This window comes from Rissa tridactyla, chromosome 6, assembly GCF_028500815.1.
Source record: "Rissa tridactyla isolate bRisTri1 chromosome 6, bRisTri1.patW.cur.20221130, whole genome shotgun sequence".
Classification (NCBI taxonomy): Eukaryota; Metazoa; Chordata; class Aves; order Charadriiformes; family Laridae; genus Rissa; species Rissa tridactyla.
The window spans coordinates 56540846-56565205 of NC_071471.1; the positions used below are offsets into that span (position 1 = coordinate 56540846).

General features: G+C 35.6%; 1 protein-coding gene across 1 annotated transcript in view; it reads right to left on the bottom strand.

Annotated features, from left to right (window-relative positions):
* Positions 1-24360, bottom strand: part of KNDC1 (kinase non-catalytic C-lobe domain containing 1) — a 62846-nt gene that overhangs the window by 20508 nt on the left and 17978 nt on the right. The window contains exons 4-10 of the mRNA XM_054206375.1: positions 17534-17680; positions 15468-15585; positions 14089-15110; positions 5949-6063; positions 2758-2829; positions 2594-2655; positions 133-291 (exon numbers count right to left, since the gene is read on the bottom strand). Coding sequence (XP_054062350.1) covers positions 133-291; positions 2594-2655; positions 2758-2829; positions 5949-6063; positions 14089-15110; positions 15468-15585; positions 17534-17680 — 1695 coding nt within the window. The remainder of the gene's footprint in view (positions 1-132; positions 292-2593; positions 2656-2757; positions 2830-5948; positions 6064-14088; positions 15111-15467; positions 15586-17533; positions 17681-24360) is intronic.

The window sequence follows — 24360 nt, forward strand, 5'->3', positions numbered from 1 at the left end:
AAAGTGACTGGTTATGATTTAATTAGACATCAGTCTATTACCAAAAATAAATTAATATTTTGATATTCAAATCACTAAAATGCGACTTTAGACACAACTAGCTTTCACATAAAGTTGCTTAAATCTAGTAACCTTAATTGCATCAACTAGAGAAGGTCTTTCTTCAGGATTTTTTCTTGCCATATCCAGAAGAAGTTTTTTAAATTTTCTTGGCAATGCTAGTTTGTGACTCGGTGGAACACTGTATTTCGCAGCCATCCACAGAACTGCAGCAACACCATAAATGCAGACCTATTGGTATAATGTAAGAGACAGGAAAAATGTAAACAGACCAAAAAAAGTTTCCACTTCAAAACCAATTCCAGCAAGTTATACAAAATTTCCCCTTATTCCCCACAAAAAAAATAATGACTAGAACTTCCAAATCACATTTGGCTTTTGAAGATGCTGATGAAAATCCCAGCCCAATTCAAAAACTAGCTGTTATGCATGCACGGGCAATAATAGTAGCTAATTTTCTACTGTTGGTGCAAGAGACATAATTTGTCTTATCCTTTGTCTAGGAAAATCATTCAGGAAAAAAGGTGGGTTTAGAACCATTTTGAAGAATTCCTCTCTTGTGTAAAAACATAGCTTGCTGCAATCCTCTACCATAAAACCTGGACAGCTGCAATTTACTTAAAAAGGTCATGATAATTCAGCAAGTAAATGGCACGCAGTAATTACAAGCTAGCCAGTGCGAGTCATATTTTACAGAGAAGATTACACCTATCAGAAGAGTGTGGTACTGTATATTTATTTTAGCTATTATTGCGCTACCTGCAGCTAGACCACTTGAAGTTGCTGAGATGAGGGACCTTGAAAAGGACTTGATCTTCACAAGCTTTATTGTTCTATTTGAAGAATTACAATTTCAGAGACAAATTTAGTCTACTTAATGCTTAGTTTCGGTATGTTAGCATGTACTACAAATGCAATTTTGACAAAATTAAAGCACCGTGCTTCTTCACATTGCCTCTGAAATATTAAAAATGCTCAAGGGACAGAAACCTAAATACAGTGCTAAATAATGTGCTCCCACCATAAAAAAATGTTTTCTAGCACTCTTTTGAGTAAAGTGAACAGCAATGAACACAACGTAACAAGGAAGTTCACTATAAAGAAAAAAACCTGTGAACCATTGGGAAAAGCTACTAATAAATAGGTAAAAAAAAAAAAAAATTCAAAAATATTTGAAATAGGAGAAAGCAGCTCCACCAAACCAAAAAAATTATTCTTCCCCTTAGGCTCAGAATTCCAAGAGGTCAATAGGATCACAATTTTAACCTAAATTTATTTAGGAAAAAATTGATGTCCAATCCAGTATATCCTTCAAAAAGTTCCTTTTACTGAGGGAGCACAGTTACTGTGACTGGCACTATACACATATTGTATTTCTAAGTAAATGTTCATAACAATCAGAAAGTTATACAAGCATCAGGAAAAGGCAAAAAAACCCCAGGTCAGCTTATTTTATACATAATGTTGTAGAAAATCAAGGAAAAAAGATTACTTCAGATTTTTTAAAGAAAAAGAATAAAGCATAAAGACTTTATTATATATAAATATAATATATTTATATATATTTATTATATATACTTTATTATATATAAATATAATCTATAAAGATTATTAATTTCTACTGTCTGGTGAAACTGCTGTATTGTATTTCAGGCTTAGTTAAGCTTCTGAAGTCTTTGGAAAACCTGCATGTTGGAACAAAGCAGTTTAAGAAGAAAAAGCAGTTTTAAAGAAGATACATAAATATTTTCTAGTTACAGATAATTTTATAGAAAGTCAAACTGTTTTTAGTAGATTTTTAATGAAGATTTTTTTTTTTTCTGATTCAGGACTACTATGTCTTATTTTAAAGAACTCATGGGGCACAAGGTACATAGTAGCTAAGCTTTTTTCTTGTTACATACTAGAAAGGTATAAATTCTGTTTTCCTAACTCTTAGGATCACTGTGGTACAGTTTGCCATTCAGATGCAGTTGCGGTGGACACACATAACTCACCTGCTATTTATTAACATTTTTATCATCTTTGGTCTGAGAGCTCCTTACGGCTTATATCTATAGCAAAAAGCTCGGGGAAAATTGTATTGGTAAGAGAAATAATTCCTAATGTTCCCATAGCAAAAATATGCTGACAGTGGTATTTTTATTCAGTCTTCTAAATGAGATTAATGTTTGGGCTTTAGCCTACACAGTCTAAAACACTGATCTTGGTGCGACCTCCAGGATGTGAAAACATGACCTCAAAGTCTGTCTTACTGCTAACAAACTAAAAATAATTAAGCCTCGTGGAAAACTACTGAATAACAGATTTTTGGCAGTTACTCCAACAATTTTGGAAGGCAAAGTTATTTTTCAGAAACAACTGATTTTATGGGAGATCAATATATAAAAAACCAACAGGTAACAAAGAAATACTGGGAGATGAGAAATATTATCAGAATCTTGTAAGAGTTTAGCTTTCTTCGTCAAGCAGCAGCAGGATACAACTGACCTTTCATAAAATGCATAGCAACCTACATAACCTACCACATTACCTTCTCAGTATCCACATCCTCTTCTTCAATTTCAGGAGCTAAATAAAATATATCACAGGATTCTAAATGAGAAAAGAAACCAGAAACAAAAGGTAAGATATTTGCTTGCTTCTCTGCTCCCCCCCAAAAGAAATAAAAGCAAAGCACCCAATGTTTTGGTTTACCTTCAGCTTTTGGAGCAGCAAAGAGGATACTTCCATGGCAGTCAATCAGCACAGAGTCCAAACATAAGACCACTGTAAAACAAGCCATAAAAGGGCAGGGCATAATAAATATCTTCTAACTGTTTGACGCTAACAAAAATAAATTACATAATTTTAAAAATAATTGCAACATCAGCAATTACCCTACGATAAAGGATGCTTTAAATAACATCAATGCTTGAACAGACACCACCCAATAAAGAGTCAGTAGATGTATAATCACCCAAAGCAATTCTTGCAGAACAAAGACAAGAAAGTAAACCAAGATGGGATCACAATAAATAAAAGGGCATAGAATACCCGAAGTTTATTCTCTTTATACCCAACATTGAAAAGGAAGGCCAAGGAAGGAACAAAACAAAAAAAGAAATACATCAGCTAGGTATACTCTAGTCTTCTCACAAGGTACCAATAAAAACTAGTCAATTTATCTTAAGCATATAATCTCTCCTCTCTTCCCTCCTCCAACCCCACCAAGATACAGGGTTCATTATCTGGAGACAGCTGAGACATATGGCCAGATGCAGAACTCCTCTAGGTGGGACAGGAAACGGAGTCCAGTTTTGCACAAATAGTTATAATCACACACACTCTCCCACAGAAGAAATGCTACATAGACTGGTAATTGCAAAGCCCTGAAATCTTCCACAGTTAGGAAAGAAATAACTGACTCCTAAAACTATTTTAAATGATCTGAGGTCTTCAGGAACTTAACGTTCAGGTCATGAGATCACATTATATAAATTCGATGATGAAAAACTTTTGGTAAGACTGTGTCTATCTGTTTGATATCTTCAAAGTGCACCGTAATTTGACATGTTTCAACGTAAGAAGCCAACTGGCTAGCAACGTAGTCACCCCTTTGTAGACTACCATCAAATATGCTGTTTTCATATTAAAAACAGAGTACTAGGAGAATAGAGTCTTACATTAAATTAAATGACGTTAAAACATTAAATTTATTAATTATTAAATAAAATATTAGAGGTCTAGGAGTAAACAAATATTAATTTATTATTAAATAATAAATTGAAGAGGTCTAAGAGAGAAAAATAAAGTGAGAAAAAAAGAAAATCACCATTTTGCTTTTGTAGTTACCAGTACAAGACACATCTAAAGCCATTAAATTGTTCACTATGCTTAATGTAAACAAAGGTTTGCCTACTACCTTCAATAATATTTAAGCTAGACCTGAACTATGTGTCTTAAAAAGCAAAGTTTTGCTGAACGGGAACCTTTACTAGTTATTTCTGCAGAGGCAGCTCCCTTCAGAACTCTTTATGCTCGCTGTGCTTCTCAAGAGTTAACGCCTCTGGCCCTGAACCTGCAACACAGTTCACGCAAACCACATCTCAGGAGTTCAATACAACAGAGAATTCTCACCTGGGCTCTCTAAAGCGCCTGTGAGCAACATGTAAGCAACATCCTCTGGTAAGAGGAGAGGAAATAAGTAAAGTCTCAATGGAGGGTGCAAACAACTTTTGTAGCACGATTGAATTAAAAAAATCCCAAAAAACAACAAACCAAACATGAAGAGGCTAGCTTTGGGGTATGTTTTCTTACCCAGATAATTCCTGCTTAGGATAATGAAAAAAGTGTAATCAGGGAAGGATTTGGAGGAAAAGGCTGTCTAAGTAAATAAATAATCCAGTTTATTCCACATTTAATGTATTTGACTATGACTCATCAGCTACTAATCTTACTCTACCAATGTTAAGACAAAAGATATTTTAACAAACACTTTATATGATATCAGCTTCAGCTTTAATAAGTTAATAATATTCAAAAGGAACTCTGAAAGAACTTTGTGTGTGTTTGGGGGCACTGAAGTAATAACACCACCGTAAGTCATTCCACAATGCACAGTTACTCTCAGAACACGCAGAGAATCCTCTAGCAGAAATATTCTAGACCTGAAAACAATATTCAAATTCAAGGTAGCTTTATGCGTCAAATATGGAGTTTTAAGTAAGGTGCCTTCCATTTAGGGGTTTGTATCATTACGTTCACTTTTACAGGCTACATAAGGTTCAGATCACAACTCAGTCTTTAGTGTTTTGAAGACTTCCTCATTTTGGGTGCATTTAAGTATAGTAACAGAGGCTGGCGAGCCATATTAAATTAGAATCTGAGCCATTATGTGCAGTTATTTGAAACCTTCAGGTACATTAGGAACACGCTATAGGCTGAAATAATCCTTTTGTCGCAAAATATATCAGAGGCTTAGTTTTAAGGGTAACACTGCTTAAAGTGCTCAGAAATCTCCATTTATGGCCAATTTCCTTTTTAACAGTTTTATATATAAAAAAAATAAATAAAATAGCTGAAGCTGAAAACAAACGAGATGCAGTAAGTTTTCGGCACCTTACTATCCAATTGTTTATATTCAGTTACTCATCCCTGTCCAAATCCTCAAAAGCAGGCCTTTTAAATCAAGAAACAGGAAAGGCAGCGGGGTGGTGATGGGAACCTCTGCTCTGTTTATCAGAACTGCTACAGATTTATTATTAGTATAAACTAAACCAACATTCAGAATGCCTATGGAAATTGAGGATGGTCTTCTCCCAAGTCGCATACAACGTATTACAATTCTGTTAAAGGACAGGTCCTCATTCCTCTCACAGAAGTTGACTTCTGATAATCCTTCTATAAATTGAAGCATAGGGAACGTGGAAGTACTAATGTCATGACAAGACCCTAGGTGCTTTAAACTGACAAAAATATGTCAGGAATCATTTGTCATAAACAAATGCAGGCAAGAGAGGAAGCTTTATGTTTACATATATATAAAACTTGATTTCCTCCTGCTTTCAAGATACAAGTCCCCAGTGCTTTTCTTAAAAGTCATAGTAGTTTCTCCATCCCCAAAATGTCTAGACACAAAATTTGTTCCACTGCTTCAAGTCATAAAGATTTGTTTCCCCCACAAAAGCAATCAAAACTCAGACATTCTTCTATATACAGAAGAAAGCTCGAAATTGAGTAAAAATTCTAAGTCACAATTTAAGAGGGTGACGTTAGAAATATTGCCTATTATTTTTTCTGGACACAAAATGAAAGTCAAGATGTTTTGCATCAGCTGAATAAAAGAAAACGTTAATACAGTGAACATAAATAACTAAGCAAATATTTTAAGATAATTAAGGCTATACCTGGATAATCTATGCAAGTCTGCAGAGTACATAAACACTCGTGACATAATGCCCAGAGTTCATAGTCTTTCAGAGGTTTACCATACCATGACAACAGGATTTTTAGAGAGATCCACTGAAAAAAAGTGAGGATGAAGAGAGTTATTAAAAGTTATCACAAACCAAAAGTGTTTACTGATGCAATGAAAAAGTAAATCCTAACATACAATGCACTCACCTACAAGCATTAAGAAAAGGTATTTATTGCACTTGCCAGTAATGAACTAATAATACCTCTTACTCAAAAAAGCTTTGCACAATTAGCTGTATAGATGAACCAGTAGTTTCTTAATTGCATGAAGTGTAAATCAAGTGAGATTTCAGCAAGAATAGAAGTGTTTCAGGAAAAGTGAGCTGTTTGGAAGCTCTTTATTATCATAATAAGGAAATACTCTGTTAGAATGTCAAAGATCACAAGTAATTATAGGGACACCACCTAGACTTAAAAGCATAAAAATCCAAATAATCATCACCAACCAAAAAAATCCCACGTTCAAATCCTGATTTACCCTGATAGTTGCATTACAGGTCTTACCTTAAAGATTTCATCAACATTTCTTGTTCTTCTGTGAAAGATGTTAACAATATCGACAGAATTAATGACAGGTTTATTTGAAGTCCAGGCATGTTCTGTTTTTAATCACTGGCTGCTCAATTTGTAGTAACAGCATTTGTTTTCCTGGCTATCAGTTTGATAGCTGGCATAATACCTTAACATGACAAAGATACTGCTCCATGGAAACTTACTGTTCTTCAGAGAATCCTTGTTTTACATTTTGCGATTTTTTTATTTTTTGGGGGCTGAATGTAAGAACTTGACCTTGATGGTACTGCACAGACACCTTCTTGATCAGGCTGTGCTAATAGAAGACCTTATCACTACTAGTGGCTCTCGACATCAGCTGGACTTTACGATCTCCATTCATCTACCAAAGGAACGATAAAAAATTCACTGTGGGCAGAAACCTCTGGGTCAGAGCAGACCCATCCAACTATTTTAAAAAAAAGCACAGCACATTTTCTGTTGCATATGCAGCCCTAAGATAGTAAACTATCTTTAAATATGAACTTTAGGCCATGTTAGGGAAAAGAACTACCAGAAGCAATTCAGGATTAACTCCGAAAAAAACCCACCAAAACAAAACTGGAGCACAGGAGACAGAAACAAAAATTAAGACCCGTGAACTGTTCTGTTGTTTTTACAGACACCTTTATATCCCAATCAATGTTCATAAAATCTAAATAGACTAAGGCTATCTCACACACAATGGTAGTACAACATTACACTTGACAAATCAGTCTCTGCACTGTCATTTAATGCAGTCAATTTTTCACGATCCTGCTTATGAAACACCCTTCAGCAAGGCACTATTTGGATTTTATCATAAAATATGTAATGAACAATCTATGGCATTAACTTTCATCGAGATCAACAAACAGAATTAGCTTTCCTGTAATCTCTGGGGAGGAGAAAAACAACTACATTAATTTCTGCAGCTGAAACTTTGTTGAAAATTTAATTTTTGCTAGCAGACCTTCTCAAGGAAAGTAATACTTTGCGCTCATACTGTTTAAATATTCCTTGAAGGTGAACCAGATAGGGTATTAATTTTTAACACGATATGCCATCAAACACACCTTTTGATTTACTTAAAAAGGTTTTATTTTCTGCCTACCCCCAACACATATAAAAATGAATTTGGTGCTTTTATTCTCCTACCCTCCATTGTGGCACATTGCAAAAACTAGTAACTTCAGCATAGACAGATTCCAAGCCAGGTAATAAGGTTAGGCTTCATTCTCAAATTTTGCTATCACTTGGGGTGCAAAATTCTTTCATCAATGTGCTCCTCCATTATATCTAGAAAAGCAAGCTCTTGAACTGTCTGATAAAGAGTCATCAATGATACAGCAGGAAGGAAGAGGTCAGATAGTAAAAAGAATGAATTAGTCTAGAGAACATTCAAGATCGAGCTTCACACTGTTGATTGATTACTGTGCCCGGCCAGTGCTGCGTTCCTCCCTCCATAGCATCCTGGTTCTCAAGTGCCTCAAGTGTCTTCGGTCACAGGCACTTTACAATGAAAGCAGCAGCCAAATCTTTACATTCACCCTGCACAGCTGACATGAGTGGAGTGAAATCAAAAGAGAAATTCCACAGACTGACTAGAACATTTAGAAGGTTTGGGGATTTGGCAATATTTTTGTAATAAGTACACACCACTGCCACATGCTTCTCTGTAAGAGAACCCCTCCTCTTGAAGTTAATGTCCCTAGAGGCTCTAAAAGCTGCAGTGGAGAAAGATGGAATTCCTCTATCACATACAAAAATCACCTCTCACTTTAGGAGAAGGTGATGAACTGCTAGCAAGGGGAAGAAGAATCTCTCACTAAACTGGAAACTGAAGTTAGCAGAAAACTGAATGGTATTTCTCATCACTTCTGGGATATCCAAGCTCCCTAGAGGAAGAAAGAAATGACAGAAAGAGATTTAAGCACAGCAGGAAAGTAGGAATAAACCCTAAGAGCAGCAGCAAAACTTTATCATAAAGAAAGAAGAAAGTGTCAATGACAGATAACAAAATAGAGGATGAAAAGGCCTCAGAAACTGAAATTCTGTTTCAGAACTAAAAAGGATGTAGGAAAAGCAAATCTTAGCAGAAGTGAGAATCACTACCATCCACAGAATGGCCAAATTAACCTGCATCAGGATAAAAAAAAGGATGCAGTCTGGTTACAGATTGGTGAACTTTATTTAAGAGTATATCCTAATTGTTCTCTGTGGCAAGCATCCTAAAGAAAGATTAAACTTCAAATATTAATATTGCTAGCTAGTATTTATATGCTAGACATTCTCCTGTGTCTAGCATATAGACCGCATCGCTATCGTCTCTTACTGTAATTCAAATCTCTCTCCACCTTGAAAAATATCAAAGATTATTTTTATTCCCGAAAAAAATACCTGAGAAGATCATTCTTCTAATGTCCTAATTGTTCCTAATGCTCATCTCCCTATACCAGAAAGAGAATTCTGGAAGACTTAATCTGAAAATTGAGGGTTCGGATCTGCTGGGAACTTGTCCATCTAACATCTTGTTAAGTTATCCAACATAGTCAAGGTGAATGATAAGACATATTGCATCCCACATTTACATCTGTGATGAAAAGCACATGCAGTCTGCTTAAAATAGTTTCCAAAGGAAAACCAATAAAATTCTCAACATAAGGTTATGAGGCAATTCTTATTTAAGCCTCAAAGCAGGTATTTAACACAATGCGCTTTCAAATTCCACTGAATCTGTTTATGTTTTGGTAAACATTTAAGTGTAAACTCCCTTTTTTAGGCAACTGTCTCAGGTTTGGTTGTTTTATTTTTTAACAGGCAAGTCTCTGATTCTTGGCTATTACTGTTTCCTACAACTTCAAAAAATCCCACTCAGCCACCAAGAAAAAAAAAAGTGCTGGAAAATATATGATTAAAATCTTTGGTCAAACCACCTGTAGCATGCGATGTTTCTTAACTATGTACTCAGATATTTCAGCAAAGCAAGCTCAAGACAACTGTTCAGCATCCATATGGCATCAAGTCCATTTAAATCACTAACATTTTAATACCAATATAAAACATTTCTTAATATATTATCACCAGTGAAACTGCAGCAAAGAGCAAAGAAAACTATAATCCAGTGCCTCTTCCTGAAATTTTTTCTTCATGTTCTAAAACAGGCCTTTGCATAACAGCAATTATATATCCCAGTTTTTAAAATAAGAAAATGTTTTTCACAGCACAGAAATTTTGACAGAAAATATGAAGAAGCCACATGACTGATTACTGCCTATAGCTACATACTGGTGACATTTTGTTTTATGCCAAAAAGATTGCATTTTAGGCCTCACTTGTTGAAAAAGTGATGTTTTTTTCTTCAGTGCTGCAAAGATCATTTAACAGATCTTTTATTTCATTGGTGGTACCAGAACTGTAAACCCAAACTTTTCAAAGCATTTAGACTATGCCAATGTACTAGATTTTATGAACATAATGCTGGCATATTTTAAACAGCCAAAGCAAGTAAGATTTTCATTTTTCTTTTCTTAATAAGTACTATTCTGGGAATTGACAACTTTTCTTTCCTTCAAGTGTTATTTCCCCAGTGTTCAAGTGTCATTCTCTAGCTACGTGGCTTTTCACTTCTCTCATGCTTGACTGGATATGAATGACATACAGAAAACAAATGTGTATATGCCAGGTTCCTGTTAACCCTTCCCATGTAAAAGCCACAGCATCTGAATCAGAGAAACATTTAAAAGCATTAGAGATGAGACACACCTGATTGGAATGAAACAGGTTAGAGAAATAAAAGATCCCCACTCAAACTTGAAGTGAAAAATATTTATTTATGGCATGCAAAACTATAAAAATTACTAGGAAAACCCTCACAAGATACATTGCAGTAGCCAGACAAAAGCAAGCGAGTATTTTTAGTAATGCTTACTAGCAGTAAAGCACATAACATTGAGAAGCAGTGTTGGGGTATTAGAAAAATATTGTCCACTGGAGAAGTATTATTGACAGGTAAGAAAAACTGTCTGTTCTCCAGAGTAGACAAGGTTGATCTTCAACCGGATGGGACTGGCATTGCACTTTCTCTAAAGAACAAGAAATATTTAAAGAGATGCTAGAGATACTATTCTAAAAGGTCTATTTGCTGCAACCATGCTTATCTGTTATAGAAAACTAGTGAAAGAGCAGCGCTGTAAATCTTCTGAGGTGTTTTCCATTTAGTCCAGAAGACAGAAATCACATTAACTGGGGCTTCACACTTTTTGTGCCTTTGCAGTACATGAACAAACTCTCAGACTCAAGTTTTAGCTTTAAAAAAAAAAACCAAAAACCAAACCTAACCATTTTTAGGTATTTGGTAAAATGCTGTCACAGAGAAATGAAAGGGAACTTCAAAGCGTACAGATATCAGTTGTAACTTTTTCACATAAAGGATAACACAGTATGGCTTTATTTTTGCAATTGTCAGGAGGTAAGATAGAGGCTGAAAATGCTATGTTTCAGCAGCCTGAGGAATAAAATCTGCTTTCCAGAAGACGAAAAAGAAACTGAAAATGTTAAAAAAACCCAAACCACCTTCTCTAAGACTTATAATAGAGTCTGCCATACAGTTCAATGACTACTGAAAATGAATGACCCTCTTCAGAAAACAAAGATTACCAGGCTAGAAGCTCAGCGTCTTACGGAACAGACAGCCATTTCAGAAACTTAGGTGTTGCTCACATGTTGATAAATTTAAATGCTTTTTTTCCTCCCTACAGCAGTTAAATAATCAGAGGTGGTGGGTTTTTGTTGGTGTTTTTTTTTTTTTCTTAAAAGGACCAACTTAAGACTTTTAACAAGCAGAACCTGAACATTTGCTGGAATTCATTACTGAAAAAAAACAAGTATAGAGCATGAGTCTATCAAACCATTTTTTCTGCTGAAAACTGAAAACTCTGATTTCATAGACAACCACCACCCTGCTGTCTTCATATCAGATCATATGTATTATGAGACTGCTTATTAGGGTAACTGTAATAACAGTTACCTTTTCTAATTCACTGTGACTGTCCTGTGAATTCAGTGGGAGCAGGATAACCTCCCGTCTACTAAGAGCCTACTTATTTGGAAGAATGAAATTCTGTTCAGGCTGGAAGAACACTTTATTTAAATCAATAATGAAATAGCTGAAGAAAAAGAGGACTTCAGAATAGCAGAATAACCTGAAAACATATTTTTGTTTCCTTTTCTCTGTGCCAATCTCAAGTGCTGCTGCAGGAAAAACAAACAGGACATTTGTTACAACTTCTAAATCCTGCAAGATTTTTTGGAAACTATAATTCTGAGGAAGATTATTTTCTTGAAAGTGTCTTCATGTACCCAGACTTAAACTGTTGTCCCAGTAATCCAGTAAGGACAGAATATAGGTCTTATTTCAACATGTTTTTTCCTCCTTAAAGAAGAACCCCTATCAATACACTCAATTTTGTTCTTAAGTGATGGCAGTTTATTCACCACACCTCTCTAGTTAACGCGGAGGCTTCAGTAAGCCCACTTCCACCTCAAGGCAAGTGATTTAAGTGTGGTGCCTTTATTTCTTGGAGTGAAAAAAAAAAAAACAAAACAACAAACAAAACCAAACCACCCACAAAACCACCCCAAACCAGAAAAGCCTAACAAATCAACTGCAGTGGTTTTATAGTGGTCTGACAGCCTCATCATAGCCACCCACTCCATGACAAATAAGCATGCAAATTAATTCCTAGGTTTATACAGTTTAACATTAAAAAAAGCCCAACAAACCTCTATTCAGAAAAAAAAAAAAAAAAAAAAAAAGAGATTTGCACGTAAGATGAAAGACAGTTGTTTCTGTTGCTTGAATACTGAGACATATCTATATTTCTGTATACTAACAAGCTTTCTCACAAGAAGTCAGTGACTGAAATTGCTATGATCCTTGCTAGAAATACAAGCACATCTATGGAATTAAACAGGTTCATGTAAATCTAGAGTAACAAGTGAGATAGCAAAAGCAGACGACTTTGGAATGATTATAAATCTGATTATTATTTTGCACTCTCCTCTGAATATGTAAGGTTGCATAGACCAAAGCAGGAAAGGGGGGGAGGGAACAGAAAAAAAAAAGATTTGTCTACAATAAATGGATCTTAAGAGTCTGAAGAATGCACCTGCAGGATTTAAAAACTAAATAAAGGACTCAATATGCATACAACGAGTAACTCCCTTACAAAGCAAAACCATGCCACGTGGTACTTATCCGTATTTACTATTGTCCTGCACTATGAATTTAATAAACACACGTGCTATTGAGGTGAGGAGAGACTAGAAATGGAAAAGAGCAGTTAGAACAGAATCTTCAATGTTGCATTAATTTTTTTAGCTATGATGAACAAAAGGGCTCTTTACATTCCTATGCTACTATTCCAGTGGAGGTGTTCAGGCAAGGTGAAAAGAGGGATGGACACAGACTGAAAATAACCCTAGATGCCACTGCATGGGATGGTGACTGGAAGACTGGCTATTAGGCAATGAGAACAAAGTTGAGTTGTCAGTAGACAAGAAAAAAACCAACGTCTTCACCTAAGCATAATTTCTGGAAATGAAATGTGTGAAGTTTGTGCTGCTCATTTTTATCAAGTCACAGCAAGGCTGGAGAAGTATCAGCCATCCTGCATTTTTATCCAGCAGCTCTCCCATCACATGGATCGTTTTCATCTCTTTTGAGTGTAGCACACAAGAAAACCATCTAGTCAGAGACCAAACTTGTCCACCCTGAGAATATGTAATTTAAGTAGAGACCATACTACAACTATCTATCAACAAATTCTAGTAGACTAATTATCATCTCTCCCCTTTCTTATTTGGCTGTATATAAAGATGAAATGCTTGAGACAACATATCCATCATATTGTGCACATATCTGAATTCTATCATGAAATATACATCACACACAGAAGTGGTAGTTTAAGAACACAGAACAGATACAGCATATGTACAATTTTCAGAAGTTTAAATGCACACGTAAATTAAAAAAAAAAAAGTGGAGCCTTTTCACCTCCTGAAACAGATGGAATATTGCCATTGATTTCAATGAGGTCAGGTTTACAGTCAGGAACTCTGCAATCTTCATAAGCGCCTGGGAGGTCCACTGCAAGGTAGTGAACTTTATGCATTGACAGTAACACAAAGAGTTAAAAGTCTACATATGCTTTGGTAATGTTCTCTTACAAATGTCATCAACTATTAAGTATGCTATTCTAACACACTAGTGAATATACTCCATTTGTAAAACAAAATTTAAAATGACTGTTGACTTTGCAGTAGCATAAATTCACTGTAACACTTTACTTTTAAAGAGGGGAAAAAAAGGATCACCATGTTTTCAGTATTAACTCTTAAAGTGTGCAGACTAGCAAAATTCAATCTTCCAGGATGCTAAAGAGGGTGAGGGGGGAAGCAATCACACAGTATTTAAGCCATTTCATCTCCACATAAGTGACTACAGCAACTATATAATGAAGACTTTATTTTTACTACCTGCTCATTACTTTTGATTTCTGACCCTCTGCCTCCACAAAGATTATCTTCATTATTGTTTGTGCTCACCACACCGTTGCTTAATTCTGGAGACCTAATTAGGTTTGATCCATATCTGTTCCCACTGGGTTTTGTTGTTAACACTGAAGCCATCTTGTTAAAATGTGGTAAAGAATTTTCATTTGACCCTTGAAAAGTTTCAGAAGAGTCTTCCAACGCCATGTAATTGTCTAGCATTTTTGCTCCAGCAATTGATTGATTTGGGCCTTTTAGCATACCAGCTGTATTTGGCATTTCAGAGGTAGCATCAGAACAGTCTTCTTTGTGATCAGATGAAGCAAAACCTATCTTTTTATCATTAATAAGTGACATATGTTCTTCTAGATTCATTCCAGACACCTGTGTGCATACACATGGAGCTTCTAAATGAAGATCATTAACCTGGTGATTCTTTGGTTCTATTTTTGGTGGACTACAAATAGCAAATGAATTAAGATTTCCCTTTGAAAAAACAACCTCATTATTATTGTCTAGAGGTAGTGACTCTTCTGTCAGCAAGTGATTTTTTCTAGCTAGTGGTCCACTGTTGGTTACAGAAGTAAAAAAGTTATTTGTATCTGCAGGATCAAGTGGTAGCTTTGGAAAGGTTTTAATTTTTCTCAAAGAACCTTTCTTAAAAATGCCATCTCTCTCGAGGTCAATAACACATGATTTTACATCCAAAGCAACACTAGCAAAACTGTCAGTATACACTGCATGTTTGTCCTCTTCTTTGCTCTTTTTAGCTTGAGTTGCAAGTTGAGAATGTTGAGTTTTCTCATTATCCAGATCAATTTGCATTTCCTTTAAACCACTTTCTTTGCCAGTCACCATAGTAACTGAAGAAGAGTCCTTATGACAGGTAGCTGTTACATCTTCTACTGCAGACGAATCACCTGCTATGTTGTTTTTCTCATCTGAATATAATTTAGATCCCAAACTTCTCTGACACATTCTTCCCTTCCACATGTTATCACAGACATCTAGATGCAAAAACAGATGCTTACATTAAAGGTCCATTTAAACCTTCTAATCTTTCCTAGTACATCTTTATACTGCTTTTTCTGCCACTGCTGTTACCTATCTTCAGTATGTTACACAAATTAACTCCTTCTGGGCGGGTCACTTTTAATCATAAAGAACAATTTAAATGTATTAACTATGTTCATTAAGAGTTGTATGTCCCCTGCTCCCCACCCCAAATCACCTAATATTTAATAAAGACTTTTTGCTATCTAGAAAGAAACCTATAACAGGAAAGTACAGAAACACAGTATTTTAAAAATCATTAGATATGTCAGGCAATCTAAAATTCTTGACTAAATACATTTTAAGCTTACCTTGAGAAGCACCAAATGATTCAATTGAAAGAACTCTTCTTCCAACAGCAGACAGGCTTCGACAAATGTTACTTGATGAAGCAATCTTCATTTTTTCTTCACATAATGACAAAATGCTCTAGAGAAAATTAGCATTAAATACTTATTTAATAATGAATAGATTTGTGAATTTTGACTAAAGTGAATCATGTTAACTCACACAGTACATCTGAATTTATACGATGCTACATTGGAGGTCTTTCTTGCGCTGTTCATTATACTGTGTGTTTCTATTATGTGGTTGAATTAATTTCTTTTTTTACCATGGGCTATCATGAAATTATTTAATACAGTTCAAGTTCTAGCCTACAGTTAGAACACTAAGAAGAACTGAGGAAACTTAATCTGAAATGTTATCCTTTATAACATACTGAAAATGTAAAAAGTTAAAGTTTGGATTATTTTTTAAACTGCCAGTGATTCACTTGAAATGAGTGACATAGGCAGTATGACAAATGTTTTTATTACTGGAATTGTATTAAAAGTAAATCCTGTATCTTTTAAAAAACTGCAAAATACAATATCTAGAAAGCTCTATTCCCAATTAGAGAAAGCAATCATTATCAGATCAGAAGAAGAAACAGTACTATCTATCTCTACTCTGTAGCCTGAACATCATTTGATGGCATTAGTACTGTTTCCTCAGTAACTGTTCCTAGATAAACACTGATGAGACCTCATACAGCTCTGAAAAGCTGCTCTTACCCCATTAACCTGCTCAACCACTTTTCTGCTGTTTTGAGTGGAAAGAAGAAAATGGCTCTGCTGGTTCATGTATCAGATTGAGGAAGGACATGAAAAAGTGAAAGAGGTATCCAGCTGTGCTGGAGTCTAGTGAAATACCGAAGAAAGTCCATGGGTTTTCCCCTCCATATAGCTCCCCCCAACTTCTTTCCACCCAAGAAAGGGCCCAGTGGAAAAGAAATGGAAAAAGATAACACATGGTCACAAAGTGACCTCCATATATTACCCCAGACCAGCCTTGACCCACACTATTTTGGGGCTGATGCCACTAGTCAGCAATAGCTTTCAGGGACTACAGACCAATTGGAGATGGCAGGGAGTGCTATATGATCCCTTTCCTGACCATTGCTCAAAAGCAAATAGAAATACAGGAGTTGATCAAGCAGGCCCTATGTCAGGAGTGGTCTCCTGCCTGGGATTTATAAAAATGCATCTATACATTCTTCTGCTGCAGCACTCTTTCTGCAAAGTATTGATTACAGGTGCTATACCATTTAGAATATACGCTATCATCTCAGGGAAAAAAAAACAACCACCACCACCACTAAAAAAAAACAACAAACAGAAAAGTAGACAGCACTACCCTGAAATAAAAGAACTGAATCCAAGAAACGTCACATTTGGAGAACTGTTACTCCCTGGTTGCAGGCCGAAAGCCTGCAAAAACAGTGCATTAAAGCTAAACTGTCACACATCAACGTCAACATTTAGAATGTAAATTCTTTGAAAACATCATCTTGAACAATCCTATATATCTTTAAATTATTTCTACAAATTATAGGTAAAATAAGGGCTAAATGGAATAAAATACAAAAGTAATTAAGATACCTAATCAAATACCACTAACCATCTATATATTTAGAGAAAACTAGTTAGCAGTAATGCTTTGAACAACACTGCGTTGAACATGTCAAGGAACAGAGGTTTCCTGGGATGTGGCTCCCTCCATCCCTTCTTAAACGCAATCCAAACATCACCTGAGCCACCATACAAATTTCAGAGCATAATGCGTGTGCTTTAACATCTGATGACCCTCTGTCTCTGTGTAAACTAATCTTCTGAAAAAAATCAAATCACCATAAAACATTTACATGGGCCTTTCAGGTTGTATCTCCATTAGAGTAGGAAGAAAGAAGTGTTTCTGCTGAGCCTGGGAAAGCTTCAACTTTCCTTGCAAAATCTGAGCACATTACATATAAAGATCACCTCTCTATTAATTAGCACAGACGCACAAATATTTTTGTCAATTTTTTTAAACAGAAAGTTATGTAGGGCAGTTTTACCTCAATATCTGGCCTATTTTCAGGATTCTCTTCTTGCATTTGTTCCAGTAGAGCGTGCAGATCTTGCCCAAATTCTGATTCTGTCTCAGGTTCTACTATATATTCTATTGCTGCTTTCAGCGTTGCACCCAAAGAATAGATGTGTGCCTGCATGAAGTTTAAAAAAAGGCATTAAATATGCTACCAATTTTCTCTCTCTAGCCAAAAAAACTCTGAGATCACTAGGGATACAGCTTACACTGTTTTCATTTTTAACTTACAAGGTAACAGCTTACTGGAAAGCTGTTTTAATTTTAACACAATAGGAGGACAAAAATGGGCTTCAGCCCTGCTTTGGGGGATAGTCTTGTTGAAAAAAAAACAAAAAACCAAAAAACCAAAAACACTCACCCAAACTAAAAAAGAACCCAAACGCTACGGGGTCCAGCTAGCGCCTTTTTTCTTCCTTGCCAGTAATCAGTATTATAATTGTTCATCAGCTTCAGTTAAATATAAAACTCAGCCCCCAGTACATATGCAAGTAATATTTAAGTTAGAAGCGTGCAGGGAGACTAAAGTGGCATTCCTCTTAGCGAGGAAAAAAAAATAGTTTAACAAAAACTTTATATATAGCAGTATTTTTAAGTGCTATCAAGCATAAAGAAAGTGAGTAGAAACCATACAGCACAGTAACACTTGTCTCTGAAGACACGAAAGAATTAAGAAATATTCCACGTTTGCCACCTCTGCTTCTCTTAAAGCCCACAACCTTATGATGAGCTCCAGTAACAATGGAGGTGAGAAACAACTTTCTTAGATCTAGTACTAATGCATTAGATTTGCCATACAACACAGCTAGCTCTTAATTTTAGAAGTTTTCTGCTTCTTAAAAAAAAAAAAAAAGGTGCAAGTCTGTGTAAACAGTGGCAGTAGCCCTATTGGACTACTGAACTGGCTTTTTTTTTTTTTTTTTGCCCTTTTTTTTTTTTTTCCTCACAGAGAAATGGGACTATATTAGCAAAAGGATACAAAACTAAGCAGCCAGCCTGAGCAAATAACCCACTAAACAAGGTGATGGGAAGACAGTTATTTTGTCATACTTTCTGAAGTTACCACAACCCCATCCACATTAATATTAAATATTAAATACTGTATTTCAGTAAACTGTGTCATTTGGCATTTCTCAACGGACAGCATAACAGAAAACTGAACATAAAGCTAAAAAATAACAAGGAAACAAAGACAAACTCTTAAAAACATAATACAGCTCTATTTAAAGAACTTTTTATGTAAATGCAGCATTGTACTGTCCTATTTTAATACACTTGATATTAGTAAGTTATTCCATGTATTTGATATTATCTACAACAAGCGACATCACCTCTGTCCACAAATTTACTTTAATAAAAGAGAGAAATTCATCACTCCTCGAAGAACTGGAGGAAAAAAAATCATAATGTACAATTTATGGATACACACTATGCAGACGAGGTGATGTCAGAATACCAGATGAAACAATGCCATATAGTGTGGGGACACCTTTGAATTCAGAAGGTACTTCTGAGCAGAATAAGCAGTTTCAGCCTCCCTATACCCGTCCTAACATCAGGAATGGGTAGAAGAGTTGCTTTACTAGGAAAGCAACATTTCCCCCCACCTCCCGCCAATTTGGCATTTAGCAAACAGAATACTCCCAGGAAACTCAGTGAACAAGGATATGGGTGGAAGAGATTCTTGTTCCTGCTTACTCTTCTTTTTGTTCAGTTCAAAAGTGGTATTTTGCATGTGTCTAGAGGCATCACTTTTGAGGCTATTTTATCATTTGGATGTTACCTATATGTTTAAGCCTCTTTCAAAGATGCGTGTGATTCCTCAGCGTCTGATTTCATTTACAGAACATAGTGTCTATCCCAAGTACATAGCGCATAAGACTAAACAAGAGTTTATCTAGTCTTCTCTCACTAAAAAATTTTTAAGAAACAAAATATTTCTTATAATACAGAATAAGAAAGCATATTTGAATATAATCTCCTTATATACAACTCAAATATCAAATCTTAAGAGCAGGACAGAAAGATGAGGAACTTTGAGGGAACAAAAAATTTGCCTTTTGACAAATTTTATTCACCCACATGAGGACATATGCGGACATTTTAGGACACAGGAACAGGAAGGGCAGAGCAATATATTACCTCATCCCACTTTTTTCAGTTAATAATTTTTTTTCACTGTGGGGTCTAACTCATATCCCTTAGTCTGCCTTTAAAAGCACAAATGCCTTTAAGAAGCAAGCGGACAGGCTTCGACATTTTGCTGTCCTGTTCTTTAAGATGTCCTGTGCATCTTTTCTTGCACAAGGGAAAAGCCAGTCTTGTACTGAAAAAAGAAAGAACTTTTTTCCCCACACAGAAAATAGTTCTGTTGAGATACTTCCTTTCCTCTGACATCCATGAAAGCCAGTTTTGAAGCTGGCCATTTCAATCACCATTGCTTGTAATAAATCTCTTTCGTCAAAATATTTATTGAGAACTTCAGTATCTTTTCCAACTTGAAACTTTCTTTCATGTAAATCCTCTTTTTACCTTCCCCCTCTCCCAGCTCCCCAAACACCACCACCATCACCCCCACAAGAAAAAGCAGAAAGAAAATCCAGCTATTTAACCAGTTTCCTGAGCTGGCAGTAAACATGATTAATATTCCAACGTAACCTTAAGTCTCCTGTCTGAACTGGAGCAATGAGAAATCAGTTTGTGATCATCCACTAGGTGGGGCGTTCCCCAAGTTTATGCGTCAAATCTGCTTCTTCTACTTACCATGCTGCTTAAGCTTAGGAAGAAAATGTCACTTTCTGGGAAAGGAGAGCAGAGTGCTAAATGCAATAAATAAAGCAAATTCATAAGGATAAAATATCTAATGCTGACTAGAAGGGACTGCTCTTAATGAAAATAATCTCACAATTATGGTTTTTTTTTTTTTTTTTAGTGTGCTATAAGGAAAGTAACAAATAGGAAAGGGCAGCGAATAACTTTCCTTCTGGAAAAATTCTTTTTTCCAGTGACAATTTTTCCTTAGTTTCTGGGGGAAAATAAAAAAACCCACCACTTAAAAAACCCCTGTCTAAATCTAGCTAAGGAGAATAGTTTATGAATTATAGGAACTGTTGCATTGCAGGATAACAATATTAATATTGGATAAATAGCACGCATTTCAAGGAAGATCCAAAAGAAAAAACTGCAACAAAACCACCTCTTCACAATTCCTAATGAGACTTTTAAGTTAAAGACTAAATGTAACTTGTTAGAAAAATACACAGACCGTGCTGGCAAGACTGCACTACAGTATCAGTTTTAAAAAGGATGGGGAGAAAGGGAGGAAGTCACATTAGGAAACCGGATCTCCAGATTTGGTCTTAGAGAGTACATCTACTCTTAGCCAAAAGTTAGCAAATGTAACAAGAACTGTAGGTAAAATCATAATTGTATGCATCACTGAGAAGGACACCATGGAAATAACATGTCCTTTAAAAATCAAAATGACAACATGAAGACAGGATGTTTGGGAAAAGTCATATGTATGATTTGAGGTCTGAAAGTCTTCCTTTCAGCAACAGGATAAGGGAGTTCATGTATTTCAGAGAAAAATTTGAAGGTCACAATCATACAAGTAGCTTCAAATCAAGACACCTTCTAATATTAAAGTGGTTTCCAAGACACAAAGGCAAAACAAGACTCAAAAGTGAAAAGAAGAAAAACAGATAAAAACTCAAAAGGTGAAGTTACTACAGATTTTTAAAACGTTCAGGCTAAGTACTGGCAGCACTTATCAAGGCAGAGGACAGCTTCTGCCATCATGTTAAAATTTTATATCATGAGTGAAATATATTCAAAAAGGCTTCTGTCAGTTCCAATCAAAAGTTACTTGGCTTGCTGCATGCCATTTGATGATCATTTAACATTACAGGAAGTGAAATCAGAGAACAGTAATGATCTGCTCTGCATTTAAAATCTGCAAACCGAAAGATCAGGAGAGGAAGTGAAAGCTCCAAGCCTACTCACAGGGCGTGACAGAGGCGCTGTTGTATTACTGCTTGGCAGGGCTAAAGAACTAAGCTTCTATGGGAACTCATGCTTGCAGACAAACACTACGGATAAAAGCTGACAAAAGAGCTTTTGAATAGTGACTGCATAAGCATTTAGCATATTGCAATTATGAATAACGACCATTTACATTTTGTATTGAGATTTTACCGAGTTCAGAAATGTAGGTCTTCAGCAGAACCGAAAGAGCCAGACCGTTGTAGAACTAATACTTCCTGTAAAACATTTCTGACTAAACGATAAGCTATGGGAATAGTGCAAGACAATTCTGGATTTTGACATTCATAGCTGACCCTTATTTTTACCTTGCAAATTTTTTCTTTTTTTGAGATTGCTGTACACATATAGGTGTTTCTACCCTTTCACAATTCAAAGCATTTAGAGGTTCCAAAAATGAAAGCTTCAGTATTGTTATAAACCTCAAAGTTTTATAAACAAATTCAAGCTAATGCTTGAGAAAATTATTATCGGGAGAAAACATTTAATATTTACTTATGTCTTTTTTTCAATGTGCTCACTCTAAAATGCAACATATTTTTATGCAACAGAAAGTCATACAGTAATATTCTTCAGCCACAAAATGAAAGGGAAATAGGTCTATTATTTTTAATACTTTCCTTCATTACAAATCCACATAACTGCAATTACTGGAAGGTGCTGTATTAAATATTAGCTTTTTATCCATTTGGCACTTTGAATGTGTAGATAATTAGTCTGCAGAATGTGCTAAAAGTGCTAAACCATTGTAGACTAATCACAAAATATATACTCTAGCTAGAATTGGTAGCAAATGCTAGAAAAAACCCATTTTAAACCAAAGCTATACTTGCAGTTTGTCCCTTCTAACTACAAATTGCTACTTAGCTTTATCTGAGAAAATTCTTCCACAAAAGACTTCTACATTTTTTTTTAGGCACAAAAATGCAGCTACAGGTCAGATTTTCTCTTCAGCTCACAGCTGAAGTTTGCAGGTATTTCAATTCCCAAATTGCCTTTAATTTGCCTAACAACTAAGTGAAAGCTTTCAAGCTTTAATATATTCTTAGGTGAACGTCGGGTGATCAGTTTACATTGCAAAACACAAGCAAGGCTTTATAGATACAAGCATGTAAAAAGCAATACTGTAACAACATAAGGAGCAATGAACCAAGCAAAATCGAAATGCACTTGTAAAGAGCATCTATCACATACGCTATGACTGAATGTTGTCTAGTCCCTACTTTTTACTAGGTTTTGGTTTCTTGTGACCTCTATTTATATCATTCAGTTTGAACTGAGGAACTCTCCCTAGCACATCACTCTAATCTCACTGTTTTGTAATTGTGGGCTTCTTGTCTGTAATGGTTCTTGTCAGCTGTTTTATCTCCATGAATTTATCTAAGCTTTATCCACAAACAATATTTTTGCATCTATTTTTTGCATCAAGAATTTCCACAGTTTACTGCATAACAAAGAAGTGTTTCCTCCTGTTTCAGTCCACCCGTGTTCATCTCATTGTTGCCACCTACTTCTTCATTTATGAGGGCTGGCAAATACTCACTCCATGTCTGCCGCCACGGCACACTTCACAGATTTCTAGCATAACTTCTCCCTCAGGGCATTCTCTTCCAGGCTAAAGAATATTACTCTAAGTAATTGCTTCTTTTATAAATGCTGCTTCACCATCTGGTCCTGGAAATTTATTTTACTGCTAATTTCATCAACTTGGTCACTAGTCTATACTGACACTCTTATTTGAGCCAAATTTTTGATAACTCCTGATAAAGAAGAGTTGCAATGTAAGAACCTCCTGAAGGTCCTACAAGATGAAAATGGGTTAAAAAATTAAACAGTTTTTCTGCTATGGCTTTCTTTAGAAAAACCTCTGTTGCGTCTTGTTCATCTGCAATCATTGCAGACTTTCTGTGTTTTGATAGATTTGGAAAAAAATTCCTAGATTTTCAGACTTTTGTAAGTCTTTTGCATGTTTTTTGACTTACTTCTAATCACCTCTTTACGCTGCTGTATACAAACCTCTTTTCAGGTTTTTTGGAGATCATCTTTGATAGGACATATGCATTTGTTTAAAAAAAAAAAAAAAAAGAAATCAGACAATAGGTTTACAGCAGTCTCCATGCTACCTGCAACCACTTTAACAGCCATATGTTTTGGCTTTCCATTTGGCTATGTAAAACACAGGTGACTGCTGTCCATAGACTAAATTACCAGCATCTATACAGTAATCAATTTGAAAAGCAGCATTCTTGATCTAGAGCAACACACAGAGAGAAAAATATATGAAAAAAAAGAGAGAGTCAGCAAATACAAACTTTTCAGCTGGACCTCAATATAGTTTCAAGAAGCTGTTACCTTAACTATTGTAGTGAAGACTGAAATATTACCTTGAGCCACTGGCAGTCACCTTTGTAAACATTCATTTCACTTTAAGAAGTCACATGACAATAAACATACACAGAAGTTCGATCAAATTTAAACCATGCTACACGCATGAAATTACTCATGTGTTTGCAGGGTGAGGACACAAATCAAGAACAGGTTTATTACACTTCCATTTTCAGGCTCCCTTAAGCACAAAGATCAGCCCCCCAACACAGATGACTAGCACGCCAATTGGCTCCTCTCCTGCAGGACAACAGAAGTATGATTATGACAGGTAAGGGAAAATATCACAATAAAACTGCTGGAGACCTGAGTGGTTAGGTAGCAAAAGTTAAGATGCATTTATCTCTAAAGCTTCTTGAACACTTTTTT